The sequence below is a fragment of the Mustela nivalis genome (assembly GCF_964662115.1).
Source record: "Mustela nivalis genome assembly, chromosome: 16".
Classification (NCBI taxonomy): domain Eukaryota; kingdom Metazoa; phylum Chordata; class Mammalia; order Carnivora; family Mustelidae; genus Mustela; species Mustela nivalis.
In genome coordinates, this window is record NC_139035.1 from 5788171 (window position 1) to 5808372 (window position 20202).

Consider the following 20202-nt stretch of genomic DNA (forward strand, 5'->3'; position numbering starts at 1 on the left):
GAAACTGGAGAGTGGACGGTGGAATGTTGTTCCAGAGCAGCTTCCGCTGGCAGGTCTTGAGCTAGCAGAACATTTAGGGACACTGGAGCATGGCTCCTCTCTCATTCCACTGTCTAAATCTCAGTGCACCTGCATCTAATTGGAGGAATGTAACTGCAAGGGGGCCTGTAAATGTAGTTTCTGTTCTGCACGTAGAAGGAGAGGGAGCTGGAGGTTGGGAAAGTCAATCCACAGTAACTGCCAAATTGTCTTGATTCCATTTAAAAAGCCTTTTTCTGGTACATGATGTTTAATGGGATTATTTAAAACCTTTTTCCTGTTGGCTATATAAGTAATTAGAAAGGCTGAAAATCTCAGGAATCTTTCCAGTCGCTGGTACTATGACCTCCTATGATCATTGGCTTTGAGTGCTATGTCGGACTAGTTGGCTTGTAAATGTGGGAGCATAAATCCATGTAGAAAGAAATGTAGACATTGCTATTGTGCTAGGGTGTTATGATTTAGGATTAATTCCTCCTCTTACTTCTTTTCCTTCTCCTTCATGTCCTTTTGTGTGGCTTTCATTGTATTCCTTCCCCAGATTAGGGAAATTTTCAGCTATGATTTCTTCAAGTAAATTTTCTGCCCCCTCTTTTCTCTCTTCATCTTCTGGGACTTCTGTAATACAAATATCATTACATTTGATGGGGTCACTGAGTTCCCTACATCTGTTCTTGTGTTCCATAATTCATCTTTTTCTTTTCTTCAGCTTCATTATTTTCCATTATTTTGTCTTCTATATCAGTTATTCATTCCTTTGCTTATTCTGTCCTTGGGTTCATTACATTCAGTCTGTTTGGAATATCAGTTATTTCATTTTTCATTTCTGACTGATTTATTTTTTATTTTTTATAAACATATATTTTTATCCCCAGGGGTACAGGTCTGTGAATCACCAGGTTTACACACTTCACAGCACTCACCAAAGCACATACCCTCCCCAATGTCCATAATCCCACCCCCTTCTCCCAAACCCCCTCCCCCCAGCAACCCTCAGTTTGTTTTGTGAGATTAAGAGTCACTTATGGTTTGTCTCCCTCCCATTCCCATCTTGTTTCATTTATTCTTCTACCCACTTTAGCCCCCATGTTGCATCACCACTTCCTCATATCAGGGAGATCATATGATAGTTGTCTTTCTCTGCTTGACTTATTTTGCTAAGCATGATATGCTCTAGTTCCATCCATGTTGTCACAAATGGCAAGATTTCATTTCTTTTGATGGCTGCATAGTATTCCATTGTGTATATATACCACATCTTCTTGATCCATTCATCTGTTGATGGACATCTAGGTTCTTTCCATAGTTTGGCTATTGTGGACATTGGTGCTATAAACATTCGGGTGCACGTGCCCCTTTGGATCACTACGTTTGTATCTTTAGGGTAAATACCCAATAGTGCAATTGCTGGGTCATAGGGCAGTTCTATTTTCAACATTCTGAGGAACCTCCATGCTGTTTTCCAGAGTGGCTGCACCAGCTTGCATTCCCACCAACAGTGTAGGAGGGTTCCCCTTTCTCCGCATCCTCGCCAGCATCTGTCATTTCCTGACTTGTTGATTTTAGCCATTCTGACTGGTGTGAGGTGATATCTCATTGTGGTTTTGGTTTGTATTTCCCTGATGCCGAGTGATATGGAGCACTTTTTCATGTGTCTGTTGGCCATCTGGATGTCTTCTTTGCAGAAATGTCTGTTCATGTCCTCTGCCCATTTCTTGATTGGATTATTTGTTCTTTGGGTGTTGAGTTTGCTAAGTTCTTTATAGATTCTGGACACTAGTTCTTTATCTGATATGTCGTTTGCAAATATCTTCTCCCATTCTGTCAGTTGTCTTTTGATTTTGTTAACTGTTTCCTTTGCTGTGCAAAAGCTTTTGATCTTGATGAAATCCCAATAGTTCATTTTTGCCCTTGCTTCCCTTGCCTTTGGCATTGTTCCTAGGAAGATGTTGCTGCGGCTGAGGTCGAAGAGGTTGCTGCCTGTGTTCTCCTCAAGGATTTTGATGGATTCCTTTCACACATTGAGGTCCTTCCTCCATTTTGAGTCTATTTTTGTGTGTGGTGTAAGGAAATGGTCCAATTTCATTTTTCTGCATGTGGCTGTCCAATTTTCCCAGCACCATTTATTGAAGAGGCTGTCTTTTTTCCATTGGACATTCTTTCCTGCTTTGTCGAAGATTAGTTGACTGTAGAGTTGAGGGTCTATTTCTGGGCTCTCTATTCTGTTCCATTGATCTATGTGTCTGTTTTTGTGCCAGTACCATGCTGTCTTGATGATGACAGCTTTGTAATAGAGCTCAAAGTTCGGAATTGTGATGCCACCAACGTTGGCTTTCTTTTTCAATATCCCCTTGGCTATTCGAGGTCTTTTCTGGTTCCATATAAATTTTAGAATTATTTGTTCCATTTCTTTGAAAAAGATGGATGGTACTTTGATAGGAATTGCATTAAATGTGTAGATTGCTTTAGGTAGCATAGACATTTTCACAATATTTATTCTTCCAATCCAGGAGCATGGAACATTTTTCCATTTCTTTGTGTCTTCCTCAATTTCTTTCATGAGTACTTTATAGTTTTCTGAGTATAGATTCTGTGCCTCTTTGGTTAGGTTTATTCCTAGGTATCTTATGGTTTTGGGTGCAATTGTAAATGGGATTGACTCCTTAATTTCTCTTTCTTCTGTCTTGCTGTTGGTGTAGAGAAATGCAACTGATTTCTGTGCATTGATTTTATATCCTGACACTTTACTGAATTCCTGTATAAGTTCTATCAGTTCCCTTGCCATATTGGGGAAATTCTCCCCAATAATTCTCTCCAGTATACCTTCTGCTCCCCTCTCTCTTTAGAGCATTGTGGTCTGAAAATATGCAGTTCTATCAGTTTTAGAGTGGAGTCTTTTGGGTTTTCCACATATAGTATCATATCATCTGCGAAGAGTGATAATTTGACTTCTTCTTTGCCGATTTGGATGCCTTTAATTTCCTTTTGTTGTCTGATTGCTGAGGCTAGGACCTCTAGTACTGTGTTGAATAGCAGTGGTGATAATGGACATCCCTGCCGTGTTCCTGACCTTAGCGGAAAAGCTTTCAGTTTTTCTCCATTGAGAATGATATTTGCGGTGGGTTTTTCATAGATGGCTTTGATGATATTGAGGTATGTGCCCTCTATCCCTACACTTTGAAGAGTTTTCATCAGGAAAGGATGCTGTACTTTGTCAAATGCTTTTTCAGCATCTATTGAGAGTATCATATGGTTCTTGTTCTTTCTTTTATTGATGTGTTGTATCACATTGACTGATTTGCGGATGTTGAACCAACCTTGCAGCCCTGGAATAAATCCCACTTGGTCGTGATGAGTAATCCTTTTAATGTACTGTTGAATCCTATTGGCTAGTATTATGTTGAGTATTTTTGCATCAGTGTTCATCAAGGATATTGTTCTATAGCTCTCTTTTTTGATGGGATCCTTGTCTGGTTTTGGGATTAAGGTGATGCTGGCCTCATAAAATGAGTTTGGAAGTTTTCCTTCCATTTCTATTTTTTGGAACAGTTTCAGGAGAATAGGAATTAGTTCTTCTTTAAATGTTTGGTAGAATTCCCCCGGGAAGCCGTCTGGCCCTGGGCTTTTGTTTGTTTGGAGATTTTTAATGACTTTTTCAATCTCCTTACTGGTTATGGGTCTGTTCAGGCTTTCTATTTCTTCCTGGTTCAGTTGTGGTAGTTTATATGTTTCTAGGAATGCATCCATTTCTTCCAGATTGTCAAATTTATTGGCGTAGAGTTGCTCATAGTATGTTCTTATAATAGTTTGTATTTCTTTGGTGTTAGTTGTGATCTCTCCTCTTTCATTCATGATTTTATTTATTTGGGTCCTTTCTCTTTTCTTTTCGATAAGTCGTGCCAGGGGTTTATCAATTTTATTAATTCTTTCAAAGAACCAGCTCCTAGTTTCGTTGATTTGTTCTATTGTTTTTTTGGTTTCTATTTCATTGATTTCTGTTCTGATCTTTATGATTTCTCGTCTCCTGCTGGGCTTAGGGTTTCTTTCTTGTTCTTTCTCCAGCTCCTTTAGGTGTAGGGTTAGGTTGTGTACCTGAGACCTTTCTTGTTTCTTGAGAAAGGCTGTACCACTATATATTTTCCTCTCAGGACTGCCTTTGTTGTGTCCCACAGATTTTGAACCGTTGTATTTTCATTATCATTTGTTTCCATGATTTTTTTCAATTCTTCTTTAATTTCCCGGTTGACCCATTCATTCTTTAGAAGAATGCTGTTTAGTCTCCATGTATTTGGGTTCTTTCCAAACTTCCTTTTGTAGTTGAGTTCTAGCTTTAGAGCATTGTGGTCTGAAAATATGCAGGGAATGATCCCAATCTTTTGATACAGCTTGAGTCCTGATTTAGGACCAAGGATGTGATCTATTCTGGAGAATGTTCCATGTGCACTAGAGAAGAATGTGTATTCTGTTGCTTTGGGATGAAATGTTCTGAATATATCTGTGATGTCCATCTGGTCCAGTGTGTCGTTTAAGGCCTTTATTTCCTTGCTGATCTTTTGCTTGGATGATCTGTCCATTTCAGTGAGGAGAGTGTTAAAGTCCCCTACTATTATTGTATTATTGTTGATGTGTTTCTTTGATTTTGTTATTAATTGGTTTATATAGTTGGCTGCTCCCACGTTGGGGGCATAGATATTTAAAATTGTTAAGTCTTCTTGTTGGACAGACCCTTTGAGTATGATATAGTGTCCTTCCTCATCTCTTATTATAGTCTTTGCCTTAAAATCTAATTGATCTTATAAGGATTGCCACTCCTTCTTTCTTCTGATGTCCATTAGCATGGTAAATTCTTTTCCACCCCCTCACTTTAAATCTGGAGGTGTCTTTGGGCTTAAAATGAGTTTCTTGGAGGCAACATATAGATGGGTTTTGTTTTTTTATCCATTCTGATACCCTGTGTCTTTTGACAGGGGCATTTAGCCCATTAACATTCAGGGTAACTATTGAGAGATATGAATTTAGTGCCATTGTATTGCCTGTAAGGTGACTGTTCCTGTATATGGTCTCTGTTCCTTTCTGATCTACCACTTGTAGGCTCTCTCTTTGCTTAGAGGACCCCTTTCAAGATTTCCTGTAGAGCTGGTTTGGTGTTTGCAAATTCTTTCAGTTTTTGTTTGTCCTGGAAGCTTTTAATCTCTCCTTCTATTTTCAATGATAGCCTAGCTGGATATAGTATTCTTGGCTGCATGTTTTTCTTGTTTAGTGCTCTGAAAATATCATGCCAGCTCGTTCTGGCCTGCCAGGTCTCTGTGGATAAGTCAGCTGCCAATCTAATATTTTTACCATTGTATGTTACAGACTTCTTTTCCCGGGCTGCTTTCAGGATTTTCTCTTTGTCACTGAGACTTGTAAATTTTACTATTAGGTGACAGGGTGTGGGCCTATTCTTATTGATTTTGAGGGGCGTTCTCTGAACCTCCTGAATTTTGATGCTCGTTCCCTTTGCCATATTGGGGAAATTCTGCCCAATAATTCTCTCCAGTATACCTTCTGCTCCTCTGTCTCTTTCTTCTTCTTCTGGAATCCCAATTATTCTAATGTTGTTTCGTCTTATGGTGTCACTTATCTCTCGAATTCTCCCCTCGTGGTCCAGTAGCTGTTTGTCCCTCTTTTGCTCAGCTTCTTTATTCTCTGTCATTTGGTCTTCTATATCACTAATTATTTCTTCTGCCTCATTTATCCTAGCAGTGAGAGCCTCCATTTTTGATTGCACCTCATTAATGGCTTTTTTGATTTCAACTTGGTTAGATTTTAGTTCTTTTATTTCTCCAGAAAGGGCTTTTATATCTCTCGAGAGGGTTTCTCTAATATCTTCCATGCCTTTTTCGAGCCCAGCTAGAACCTTGAGAATTGTCATTCTGAACTCTAGATCTGACACATTACCAATGTCTGTATTGATTAGGTCCCTAGCCTTCAGTACTGCCTCTTGTTCTTTTTTTTGTGTTGAATTTTCCCGTCTTGTCATTTTGTCCAGATAAGAGTATATGCAGGAGCAAGGAAAATACTAAAAGGGTGGCAACAACCCCAGGAAAATATGCTTTAACCAAATTAGAAGAGATCCCAAATCGTGAGGAGGTACAAAGGGGATAAAAAGAGGTTCAAAAAGGAAGAAAGAAAAAAAAAAAGAAAAAAGAAAAAGAAAAGAATTAAAAAAAAAAGAAAACAAATAAGAAAAATATAAAAATAAAAAATATATATATTGTATAAACTAGTTAAAAAACATTAAAAAAGAAAAAGGTAAAAGTTAAAAAAATTTTATTCGAAGGCGAGAAAAAAAACAAAAAATGAAAAAGAAAAAAATTAAATTAACTGCAAGACTAAAAAAAAAAATCACAGGGAAAAAGCCCTGAGTTCCGTGCTTTGCTTTCTCCTCCTCTGGAATTCTGCTGCTCTCCTTGGTATTGAAACTGCACTCCTTGGTAGGTGAACTTGGTCTCGGCTGGATTTCTTGTTGATCTTCTGGGGGAGGGGCCTGTTGTAGTGATTCTCAAGTGTCTTTGCCCCAGGCGGAATCGCACTGTCCTTACCCCGGGGCCGGGCTGAGTAATCCGTTCGGGTTTGCTTTCAGGAGCTTTTGTTCCCTGAGCACTTTCCGTAGAGTTCCGGAGGACGGGAATACAAATGGCGGCCTCCTGGTCTCCGGCCTGGAGGAGCCGAGAGCCCAGGGCCGCACTCATCAGTGCGCCCTCAGAGAACAGCGCCCAGTTATTCCCGTCTGCCTGACCTCCGGCCGCGCTCCGAGCTCACCGAGCCTGCGACCGGTTCAAGGTCACCCCGAGCTGCGAGCTTACTGTCGGCTCTGTCTCTGCAGCCGGCTTTCCCGTTCCAGTACCCGCTAGCTCTGCGACACTCAGACACCCCCGATCGTTCTGTGACCTTGCGGGACCTGAGGCCACGCTGACCCCACGTGGGCTTCGCTCGGTTTAGCCTCTGGAGCGATGTCCCTCAGCGGAACAGACTTTTAAAAGTCCTGATTTTGTGCGCAGTTGCTCCGCTGCTTGCCGGGAGCCGGCCCCTCCCCCCGAGGTCTATCTTCCCATTGCTTTGGACTCACTTCTCTGCCGGTCCTACCTTTCAGAAAGTGGTTGTTTTTCTGTTTCCAGAATTGCTGTTCTTCTTCTCTTCGATCTGTCGATGGATTTTCAGGTGTTTGCAATCTTTAGATAAGCTATCTAGCTGATCTCCGGCTGGCTGAAGCAGTCTCAGCCTGCTACTTCTCCGCCATCTTGACTCCTCCCCCTCTGACTGATTGTTTTTTAACTCACCTCTATGTTAAATGTTTCCCTGAAGTCTTCCAGCCCAGTGAATATCCTTATGATTGTTGTTTAAAGTCTCCATTAAGCATATTACTTCTATCTGTTTTAGTTAGATCTCTAGCCATGACCTTATCTTGTTGTTTCATTTGGGATGAATTCCTCCATTTTGGCATATTGTCTAAGTTTCTGTCTTCTTCTCCTCTGTGTTAGGAAAGCCTATTACGTTTCCTGTTCCTGAGAGTAATGGCCTTATGAAGGAGAGGTCATATAGTGCTTTCATTATATTCAGATCTATGATGAAAAAGAGCTGGCCTCAGTAATTTAAGAAATGAGTTTCGAAAATTGTTCCAGAATTTACCTCGTGTGTGCCTTTCATCACCTAATCTTTTTACTTTGAAGGTTATGCTGGAGAAATGAAAATAATCTATACATTTTACTAATCTAGGGTAAGGAAGAAGTACTGAATAATTACATGTTGTATTGAGATTAATTTGGGAGCAGTCTTTTGGCTTCTGGTTTGTTCTATAATTACTAGCATCTTAATTGGAGAGTGGAGTGAAGTACAGTAGTCAAAAAAGATACTGTCCATTATAGGTTTTTTGTTTTTTTTTTTTTTAACCATGAACTAGTTAGAAAATATACTATGCTATGTAATACTTTAGTCTTTTGTGTAGACATTGATGACAAGTAACAAAAAAGTATCTAAATACATATATGAATATCTATTTTACAAGTAAATATCAAGTGCCATTCAAATTTTTGACCAACTGTTTAAAGTGAATTACATTCCTTTATTAGTTGAAAAGCAAATTAGTTTCCTTTTCACTTTTCTTCCCATAGTAAGGGCCATGCAGCGTTATATGACAATAGGGAAATACAGTACCTCGTGTAAGGAGCATACCTCTGAATTTAAAAGTGTCTGTACTTCTCAAAAAGCATCATAACTGATGTAAAGCAAGTTAAATGTTATAGTAAGAGAGAGAGTTTCCAGGCAAAAAGTAACAGGGGTCAGTATTAAAACTACTAAGTTTCTTTACTCCCTATGGGAAGGATGGCGACTAGCTCTGAAGATTTTTAACAGATACACACGTAGCACCAAAAATGCTTCATTTATAGTAAGTATTGGAAATACACTTACAGAAAGAACATTTCTCTCTTGTTCATCTGCAGTTTATCCATTGCAGGTGGGTTACATAGGTATTTGTTTTGGATTTAATAAAGGGGAAATAAAAATTTTATTTTTTATTTTGTGGAGAGTTTTCTTGGATCCCCTAACCTTTGGTAAGGCAGATATAAGTTTAGTTTTACACTTAACATAATTTTGGTATTATCTCTTAAATTATTCTTCCATTATTTCTTATTATTTCTTATATTCTTCCAAGAGCAGATCTGGATTGGCAGCTTCAGGCTCCTGTGTGGGGAAGGTAATAGATGTGTGGACTATGGCTCTTTTTGGAGGCCCCTACTGGGTTAATCTATGGAAAGCCCTGGGACACTGTGGAGAAAGAGCTCTCAGTAAGAGAGCTCTCCCACATTGTCCCTGCCTTGTATTCCAGCCTTGAGTGAGCAAATCCGGGTCTGCACGACCCCAGCGAGAGTTAGTCCTCTCATCTCTTTTACCTTCTCTTATTCCTTTTTTCCTGCCTTTTTTTTTTTTTTTTCCCATCCATGGCTTATTCTTCTCTTTTCATCTTGTTCATCTGTTATTCATATTTAATTTACCCATTGGGCTTCCCCCTTTTTGGACCCCAAAGCATTCTATTTTTTTTTTTAATATTTTATTTATTTGACAGAGAGCTAGAGAGAGAGCACAAGTAAGCAGAGTAGCAGGGAGAGGGGGAGAGAGGGAAGCAGGCTCTCTGCTGAGCAGGGAGCCCAATGTGGGGCTCGATCCCAGGACCCTGAGATCATGACCCGAGCCGAAGGCAGCCGCTTAACCAACTGAGCCACCCAGGCGCCCCAGCATTCCATTTTTCTTAAAGGATTTCTGGTTGATTCTATGCCTTGGGAAAGGAAGACACCATTTAGAGGTGACCCATACATTGGCACAGTTGTTATCAGATGTCTTTATAAATTGTGCAGAGTCACAGGTATCACTTTCTAGAGTGCCTTCGGTAAAAGATTAAAATGGTAGTAAACGTGATGTAAGTGAAATGATACACTTGCCTACCGATGTCGAAGCTATTTCAAATAATCTTATTGGAGATTTCTCTCAGTGACTACCTTTAAAAAGTAGGGAAGACTTTTTGAAAAATGAAGGATCTAAAATGTCTTTTGGGGGTATGTTAAGAGCAAGTGTTACTGGGCAGGTATGAGAGGCGGCTGTCTTGGAAATAAATTGGTTTGTCAGTCAGAATTTTTTTCTCCTGTTCTCAGTGGTCTACTAGTCTTCAGTGATACCATTTAAAGATGAGACAAACAAGGCTCTTTGGACTTTATGGTAATGCGTGTAAAGCATTTTGAAGTCCAAGGGTGGAGAAGAGGGGATACATAGAAATACTAATAGCATCTTTCTACAGAGGAATCTTTCTGGAAGTATTGCGACAAATGTATTTGGCAAATATATATACAACTGAATGTATCTGGCAAGTTTTAACATTATTTTAATATTTTTTGATCCTTATTTTCTCTTAACTACACTTTGTTGCCCCTCAGGAAGTTCTTGACATGAAGTCTGAAGGACAAGCAACTGTCATTCAGCAGCTGGAACAGACCATCGAGGATCTGAGGACCAAGATAGCCGCACTGGAGAAGCAGTACCCTGCCCTGGATGTGGACGTGGCCAGTGGCCATCACGGGGCTCAGAATGGAGTGGCACCCTTAGAAGGTGTCTGTCTTGAAGCTCTCAGGTTAGGAGAAAAGGACGTATGTCATGAAAGGATTTTACAGGCAAAGTCCATCCAAACGTCCCCGACGGAAGAGGCTGGGAGACCAACACTGCCTTCTGTTTACGCACAACCGGAGTGTCCTCCCTGCCCCCCAGGGCCTGACCTTGGAGACTCAGCTCTGCCCTCCTCACCTTCTGGACCTCAGACAAAGTTCTGCTCCGAGATCTCTCTGATTGTGTCTCCAAGGCGAATATCAGTACAGCTTGACACACATCAGCCCACCTTGCCTGCACCACCTCCGTCCCTTCCGTGGTCCGACAGTCAAAGACAGGCCGGGTCACAGCCTTCCCACCCTTCTCTTCATACCGAGTTTGAAACCAGCCAGCAGCACTCTGTTTTCTCTTCCTTTGAAAACAGCCATAGCATCCAACCCTCACCACCTCTGCCTTGTATAGAGTCTTCCGGCTCCATGCCTGGAACGGGCATGATGCTCCCCCCACCGCCCCCTCTCCCTGGCACAACAGGGCCTGCTCCTCCAAGTACAGCCATCCCCCCGCCTCCTCCTCTGCCTGGTACAGAAATGCTACCACCACCTCCTCCCCCTTTGCCTGGTGTGGGAATACCTCCTCCCCCTCCCCTGCCAGGTGAAGGAATACCTCCTCCCCCTCCTTTGCCAGGTGAGGGAATACCTCCTCCCCCTCCCCTTCCCGGAGTGGGGATACCTCCTCCCCCGCCTCTTCCCGGAGTGGGGATACCCCCTCCCCCGCCTCTTCCCGGAGTGGGGATACCCCCTCCCCCACCTCTTCCCGGAGTGGGGATACCCCCTCCCCCGCCTCTTCCCGGAGTGGGGATACCTCCTCCCCCTCCCCTTCCCGGAGTGGGGATACCCCCTCCCCCGCCTCTTCCCGGAGTGGGGATACCCCCTCCCCCGCCTCTTCCCGGAGTGGGGATACCCCCTCCCCCGCCTCTTCCCGGAGTGGGGATACCCCCTCCCCCTCCCCTTCCCGGAGTGGGGATACCTCCTCCCCCTCCCCTACCAGGTGAAGGAATACCTCCTCCCCCACCTCTTTCCCAAGTGGGAATACCTCCTCCCCCTCCTTTGCCTGGACTTGGGATTCCTCCACCTCCTCCTCTGCCAGGTATGGGGATCACATCTGTTCCAGCTCCCCCTGCCACTTCTGGGACAGGCATTCCCCCACCCCCTCTTCTTCCTGGATCAGGCCCTCCCCTCCCCCCTCAAGCTGGAAGTAGCACTTTATCAGCACCACAAGTGTGTGGCTTTCTTCCTCCTCCGTTGCCAGCTGGCTTGTTTGGATTAGGGCTCCACCAAGACAGAGGGAGTAGGAAGCAGCCAGTAGAGCCTTGTCGGCCCATGAAGCCTCTGTATTGGACAAGAATTCAACTTCATAGTAAAAGGTAACATGAACTGGTGCTCATCTGTTCACAGTTTGTCAATATGAGGGAATATTTGCCTTTAAAACTCTTGGGGAAATTACAATTTAATGTATTTTTTAAATACTGTTCTGAAACTTGTCTTTAGATTGTTTTTTACACTAATATTTAGTGAAGTATCCGTTATTTAAAATTTTAGACTTTTCTCCAGAAGTATCAGACAAACGACATATGTATATCAGTGTATAAGATGTAGGTTCTGTATAGTTACTCATTAATCTTGGAAAAATGGAGGGGTATATTTTTCTTAGCCTGCATGCTCTATTGTCTGGTTCCAGAACATCACTCTGAAAAATAGCTTGTAAATATAAATCAGATCCTCAAGATGGGTTTTTTTTTGCATTTTTTGAAGGCGCAGTCTCGTTTTACTATTCCATTTTATTTGCAGTAGTGTTTCTCTTCCAAGATGTGCTACACAAAAAGACATATATCCACATGTCATGTGTGAAATAATTGAGTTCTGAGAATTTCCTGGCATTTCTGTAGATAATCAGTGACGCACTGTGAAGTCATAAAATCATACTTGGGAATGACATTTATAAAAGAATACTTCCCACCAGGGAGGCTGGGGCCGTCCTTACCCAGGCATCATCCGTAGCTGATGTCTCCTGATCCCTGGGACACATGGCTGAGGAATATGCCAGCAGGGGACAGAACGTGCTTTTTAAACTTCCCTGGGCTTCCTTGTTCTAACTTTTCATGATTCCTTGAATTTTTTTTTTTTATATGATATGGCATGCATTTAGACTGGGATATTTACCAGGCCTCCTTCTCCTCTGTTACATTAATTTTCTCTTCACCTGAATCACATCAGGGGAGAAGCGTTTGTATAGTTTGATTACTTTTAACTTTGCAGCTCATTTTTGTGTAATTGCCATATCACTGATACACACTGATGCATCATTTCAAACCATACTCCAAACTCATTGTATCCAGATACTTTTATGAAGTTGTTTTATTTTGTTGTTCCTTTGCTTCGGGGGGGAAAAAAAAAAGCAATAGGTCTCTTCTTTTTAGGTGGTATGACATGAACCTGCAGGCTGAAGTCAGATAAAAGTGGGGTAAAGGAAGTGGTCCAGAGAGGGAGGATGCCACGTCGGATATAAAATAATTCCTTTTTTAAACCCACGCATACTGATGAGTCACGTGGAAATGGTGATATATCCCACATTTCCTGCCGTTATAGCTTATACGGAGAGGTTTTTTCTTCTACGTTTTTATCCAGTGACTTGATCACTAAGGATTCCTGGCAATTATTTTTTCTAGACAAAGGTTTCATTCTGTATGGATGGTATTTGAACTTTCTCAACAAGTTGATAGAATGAGTGGCAGTCTTAAAAAGAAAAAGACGTATTCTTCCCTCCTGTTGTCTGCCTCTTGCCCTCTTTGTGTCCTTTCGCCTGTCTTCCCTTCCTGCCGCCCTCCTTCCGCCCTGACTTCCTCTCATCCTCTGTTACTCTCTTGCGCTTCTTTCCTTCTGTCCTTCGTTGCTGTGTATGCGCATGATGATGTCTTTGCGTTCGGTTGGACGGCGGTCTCATTGGTCTTCTGCTTAACTTTAGAGACACCAGTGCTTCACTTATTTGGGAAAAAATTGAAGAGCCATCCATAGATTGTCATGAATTTGAGGAATTATTTTCTAAAACTGCTGTGAAGGAGAGGAAAAAACCCATTTCTGACACCATCACAAAGACCAAGGCTAAACAAGTGAGTACTTGTGTGTTCCCTGAAATTGGACAGTATTTTAGGCATAAGTATGAACTTTCACTAGAGGAAAGAATGGGACACCTGGGTGGCTCAGTGGGTTAAGCATCTGCCTTCGGCTCGGGTCATGATCCCAGAGTCCTGGGATCAAGTCCTGCATCGGGCTCCCTGCTCCATGGGGAGCCTGCTTCTTTCTGTTCCTCTTCCACTTCCCCTGCTTGTTCCCTCTCTCTCTCTGACAAATATATATATATATATATATATATATATATATATATATATTTTTTTTTTTTTTTTAAGAATGAAATTGTTTTCTGGGCTGTGTAACCTCCACAGTCCTTAATCAGATAGTAGAGCTTAGAATTTGAGGACATGTGTAAGTAAGTAAGTCAAGTAAGTAAGTCAAGTAAGACTATCCCAAATTGAACAACAACAAAAATTGTCTTTACTAAGAGATAATGTCCTGATGATTTTATTTGTAGCCTCATGATACATATTTCCAAAATTTTAGCTATTGCTTGTTTGTAGAATTAGTTGTCTAGAATAAACTGTCAATTGATTGAAATTCATCTGAGAACTAGTATGGATGGAAAGAAAGGTAAAAGTGGGCAAATGAAAATAAGTAAGAAGTTTAGTCCTTTGGAATCTGTAATTTGTTTGGTATTTTGTGGAACGGGACACCCTTAGAATCCAGCTAAATAATCACACTGTACTTGATGTATGGAAGAGTCTTTTATCAAGTAACAACATCTCTGTTCTGTGTTAGGTCAAAGGATCTATCTTGGGACACCTGAGTTAGAAAAAGATTAGTGCGTTTGGAGAAAAACATTTCCAAGCAACATTTCCCAACTGATCCCACCCAGCGGACTTGATTGTGAAATGATATTGTCTATTTCTCAGGGGGGGTCCCTCAGGAAAGTACAGTACCCTTGCACAGTAATGAGTTCCAGGTAGAAGTATTACTCAGTACCCTGCACAGTAATGAGTTCCACGTAGAAGTATTACTCAGTACCCTTGCACAGTAATGAGTTCCACGTAGAAGTATTACTCTTGGTATCCTCCCTTCACCTTGAAATGGGGGAGTGGCTGACTTTCTTAATTTTGCCAGGTGGGTGAAAAGTGCATGGAGGCAAGAGAATGGCGGGCAGCTCAGTCTTGGGGGACAGTGAGAGAGACACATGAGACCGCAGGTTCCCAGTGTTCTCCTGGACTCTCCCAGATGAGTGGCAACCAATGGAATTTTTGCCTCTGACCTGGAAGTTGTAGCTCGCAGTGTGACCCAGAGTTGTTCCCATTAATACTGATTTTAGAGCAGACATTTCCCATTACATGGACACTGCCAGATCTAGCCCGGAAAGGATGGATTTGAATGGCACAGCTAGACTCCTTGAGCCCCTTGTTGAGCGGATGTGCAGCCCACTCCAGGCATTTCTACTCTTCTGAAAATGATGAAAGCCTAAACAGTATGCAGTTGAATTTTTCAGAATTTTTTATTCTAGTAAAATTGGCCTCTGGCGACTTAGGGAGTATGGTAAATTGGAAAGTACCTGGCATATTGTGGGCACTGACTGAAATTTTGTTTAAAAGGAAACCCTCTGACTGAGGGAGGAGGACCTTATAAATACCGGTGACTATGCCTAGTAATGATTAAAGACCAGAACATCCTTCGTCGTGTAGTAATCAGTAGACCGGAACATCCTTCGTCGTGTAGTAATCAGTTTGGCCAAGGTGACAGTGCTCAGGGGAATAAAGGTAAACGGAAAGCCACATTTTCTCTGGCAGAGATAAATATTAAAAAAAAAAAATCTTTTTCAGAGTACATTTCCATCTGGCACACTTAGTCTGGATCCTGCCTCTTCTCATGGACGGTGTCAGAAGTGGGAAAACTGGGCAAGGCATAGGGACAGAGAGGACATATCAAGGCCAGTGAAGCAGCCAGGATTGTCCCTTGACAAATGGGCAGATGTGACATAGGATGTCTCTTGTCGAGGGATGAAATGATCAGAAAGGCAAACTTTCTGTTGAGCGAATGCCTAAGAAGGATGCTTCATATGTTACCAGTTCCCAGGATTTCATGACTTCTTTGATGTAATATTCAGTTTTTAGCTTTACTGAAATAAGATTTATGTTTAAATCATCAAGACTTGAACTTCATCTAGCTGGCCTCTGATGGCCTCTTTGCACATGAACAGTTCATCTGTACTGAACATCATCTCGACACCATCACCTTACTCTCTCACTTAGACATTTTATAAGTTATGGGTAAGAGACTTGGCCAATGTCATAGTTAGCCCTTATGGATGGTGATGCTAGGGTTGACCTTCAACTTCAAACAGGATTAATGGAATAGTCTTCATCATGACTGCTGATAAGTTTGTTCTCTCTGTCCTTGGCCTGACTCCTGGTACTGAGCTCTGCACTTCAGGTCTGGTTTTTGAAGGATAAGATTTTTTTTTTCTTTCCTTTCTTTCTTTTTTCAGTATGTTGGAGAGAGAAAAAATCTGCAAAGTGATCTATTACTGAAGAAACCTAGTTTTATTTAACTTTGTTGTATTTGGAAGAAAAATCTATTCATTCCATCTCCTTGAGACACTTAAAATTTTGTTTAAGGAAAGTGTATTTTCAGGATACATGCAAATAGTTCCCCTTTTTATGGGAAATGTATACTGATGGTATGTGCAGACATTTTGGTACCTCATGATTCATGTCCAGTGAAACGAATAGCCTTTAATGCTCTGGCATATGTTTATGGAGGTATTTCAAGCAATTCTTCTTATATACAATGGAAGCTCGAAGTTCTGTTTTTCTTTAAATATTTAAAAATAGCCAAATAACTTTTCTGTGATCTGTCTTCTTCTTGAAAGGGAGACTGTGGTCAATGCACTGGTATTTAATGAGGTGCCTGTGCTGTTTTTACTCTTCTCAGAAGAGACATTTTCAGCATGATCCTAGAACATTCTTTAGCTGGGCACATTGCCGTGTGGCATGAGGAGAAAGAGAGTTGCTCTCTGGACACCTACTCTAGCCATAGCGAAGAATATCTTGTATTTCTAAACCCTCTTTTCTGAAGGAACCAAAAACAAAGCATTTCTTCTTTTTTTCATGGTATATATATATATATTTCTGTGATGACTTCTTTCTACTTTATTTTAAAACCTAAGGAGATAAGCTGAGAAGGTATATGCATTTATCAAATGAGTGTTACACTTACACATTGTAATGAAACATCAACCTGCTAATTTAACAATAACCCTGTTTATCAGGAGGAAAATAGAAAAACCAGTTTTTTTAATGAGGCCTGTGTTTAAATGCTGATGTGCATACACACTTGTCCATCATTAAGGAATGCTCTAGAACTAGTAAATGTTTAACTCAGTCTCTTCTCTGTTGCTGGCCTAATCCAGGAATATCAATGTCAATAATGATCTTAAGTCACCTCAGGATCTTCTGCGTTTGACGAAAGCTTGAGTTTAACCTGAGTTTATGAGCAGAAAGGTGAGAGTTGATTGTAAGAGCTGCCTCACCAAGAAGTTTCTAGTTACTGGTCTGTCAGATGACGTCATAAACAAATATATTTTGGTAAACATGGTGACAGTTGCGGTAGTAGCAACAGCAATGGTAATAATAGTGCAGATTATGACAGCAGGAAGCCCAGAAATCACAAGGCGTCCTGTACCTTGTTTATCACACGCAGTCATCGCGGTCACTGCAGAGCCATTGCATCTGGTTCCAGAGCCTGAGCTCTTGATCATTAAGTGATAAATAAAGATGGGAAGTATTTTATATAAGTGTGAATATATGATTTTATTTATCTGGAGACCAGAATAGATACTTGAGAAAATAATTTGAATTTGTATTGATTTTTACATATGCTCAATATTTAAATGACTAGTTACACTTACAAAATTGTATGTGAAGATAGTTTTAAAAGTTTTCCATATCCTAACAGATTTTGACAAGTACCTGAACTATGAGGCCACCGAAGAGACATTGGCCCAGTTAAATAAAAGTTTGGGAGATGGGAACTTGAGGCACGTAATCTTCTGTAAACAGTAAAAAACTAGGGTCATTTGCTTGTGTGGCTTATAAGGACTGGTTGGAGGTCCACAGGCACAGGGGTTAGACCTCACCAAATCAAGTGATGAGACTTGCGATTCATTCCATGACACAAAAAGGAGCCATGTCTGTAAAATATGGCTTAAGTAAATAAAGTCTAATCATAGTTAAGAAGTCTGTGAAAGACCATGCTTCCCACACTGCAGATTTACCTGTAGAAGTTAGCAAGATCGAATGCAAGAAGCAGCTATGTTCTTTTTTAAAAAAATCAACTGACATTTGTATGGCCATTTAATGCAACACAAATGAATCTCTTCTGGGTTTCTTCTCTTTATCAGATTAAAATGCTCTGCCCAGAGAATGGGAGAGAAAAACAAGTCATGATAGTTAAATATTTGCTGGGCTTTTAGCCTCTGGGAGTATGATTAGAAAAATAGATAGTTAAATCTGCTACTTATTACAAGGGTAGGTAGTAACAGGCTTTGTTAGAATTCCCATTTAATACAGATATAAATGTTAAGGAATTAGACACTTGGTACCCTCTTCAATCTTTCCATTGTGTTTGCTGACCTAACCTCTAACAAGGTTGTTTTGTGGGTATTGTAAGAACCCATAATGACGATGGGAAAGGAAGCATTCGTTATTCAGATGTTCCTATATGGAAGTGCTAAATGTAATGCTTCTAACCATTCTTACACGGAAGAGTAATTGCCATTAGAAGGCATTGGGAGAGTATCTGGGCTGTACTTCAGATACTGTCTGCTGCTGTTAGTATTGACCTGCATGAAAAGGAAAAAGGGGTATGTATTTTACTCACAAATCTCTCTTTATTGCAGATGTTTTGCTGTTATCACTGGACATTTCAGTGTAGACTGGATGATACTATGAGTAGCAGAAATCTTGTTTTTTTTTATTGATGCTAATTTTTCCTATTGCAGCTGGCAAGAGTGTGTTTTGGTTGAATTGGACAGTTGTATTGGTCATCTAGACTGAAGACCTAACATAATGTCTGAAAACGTGAAATATCTTATAATGAGACAATTTAGATTTGTTTTGGGGATACATAATAAGCATTTGGTACTGTGTAACTTTCAGCATAACATCTGTTTTTAATAGAATACATTCCTATTGCAAGCCTTAAAATGTATTTACATAGAAAACCACATCAAAATACAAAGCTATAATTAGACAAACATAGGTTTTGTGGAATCTGGATTTGTTTTAGATGTTGAAAGATTTATTATTTTTTGAAGATGCTATTCCCATAACTATTTGTAGAGCATACCCAATCAATTCAAAGAATGCAAAAATAATAACCTCTATTTTTAAATTTTCTTTCAGCCAAAAACTTGTTTTTTATAGTTCTGGGTAAATGGCAAAAACAAAACAAAACAAAACAAAACAATACTGGCATAATATAAAGGAAATATAATTAAACTAATGGTCCTTGACCTTGCTAGGTAACATATTAGGAAAATTATGTTTGATTAATTCTACATTGAAATTAGACAAAACCTAATCATGATGCCACAAGTTAATTCTTTCGGACTTTGTATTCATGTATTATAATGATAAGATTTTTTTGCACTAGATGTATAAGAAAGGGGATTGATATTTAATGGTTGAGATATTCTGTTTACCATGATCTATAGGCATTGAAGCAATGGTTGTTTGGAAAATTCATTTACATTTCATTACCATAACATGATTATCTATGAACGCTGAGAGTCATCCTTGCAAAAATGAGAGATTTTTTTGTCATTTATAGAATCTTCTATAATTGAGAGGGGGTTATGTGAGAACATTTTTCTCAGGACTGCTAGTACAGAGAGTAACAACTACTGCAGGCAGCCCTGGAAAACTAAACAGTCCCTTTCTTGATCGGAGGAGAACAGGGTTTATCCATTTCAGCAGGGACTCTGATAAAGAAAAGGGAGTTTGTCGAGGGCCAGTTTCTTTCTGCCTCCATGAGAGATGGTATGAAGTAGTTCACGCCCAGTCACTTGAATTGTTCTTCAGCTTTCACACTACATATGCTCAAAGAGGAAGTACTTCTGGTAAGCAGGGGGGAGTTGGACAGAGCATGCTGGCTGGACTTAGCAGGAGGCTGTGTGGGAGAGATGAGGCTTGACATGGACCTTGACTTTCTTTTGTTTAGACATGTAGAAAGGATTAAGGGATGCATTTGAAAAATCGCACCACAAGCAAAGATTTCCTTGAACCTTATTTAAAACCACAGTAAATCTGGGTGCGCCTGGGTGACTCAGTTGGTGAAGCGTCTGCCTTCGGCTCAGGTCATGATCCCAGAGTCCTGGGATCGAGCCCCGCGTCGGGCAGCCTGCTCAGTGGGAAGCCTGTGTCCCCTGCTTGTTCTCTGTCAAATAAATAAATGAAATCTTAAAGCAATACAAAACATAGTAAATCTGTCAGGTTGGGTTGGTGTATTTTTTTTGTTTGATTTTGTTTTTTTAGCACTCTTCTGTGTGTGGGAGGCTCCTGACAGTTTAAGCAATGTGACTGCTGACTATTGGTACTTGTATCCCTTAGCAGAGTTCGATTCCTTCTCGTCCTGTCAAAAGTCTTTAGGCTCGTATTAGACTAAGAGTGAGAATGGGATTCCATAAATTAGACCCGAAGTTGATTTCTGATGTCTTGGTACTACCTAGTGGAATGTATGTTTCTTTACCATGGACAGCAACTCTGTGTTAAATTTTCCCAGAGCAAAGAGAATTGTATCTGATTTGACTCGCATAGTTATAATTACGATAGCTCCTACCTATTCGCTGTGGGAAGTGACACAAGTGACACTA

The 20202-nt window shown here is 40.6% G+C and overlaps 1 protein-coding gene across 2 annotated transcripts in view; it reads left to right on the top strand.

Moving 5' to 3' along the window:
- The window catches only part of FMN2 (formin 2), a 371232-nt gene that overhangs the window by 108001 nt on the left and 243029 nt on the right, over nt 1-20202 (top strand). For both annotated transcript variants that reach the window (XM_082702641.1, XM_082702642.1), the window contains exons 5-6: nt 10008-11596; nt 13195-13339. In XM_082702641.1, coding sequence (XP_082558767.1) covers nt 10008-11596; nt 13195-13339 — 1734 coding nt within the window. The remainder of the gene's footprint in view (nt 1-10007; nt 11597-13194; nt 13340-20202) is intronic.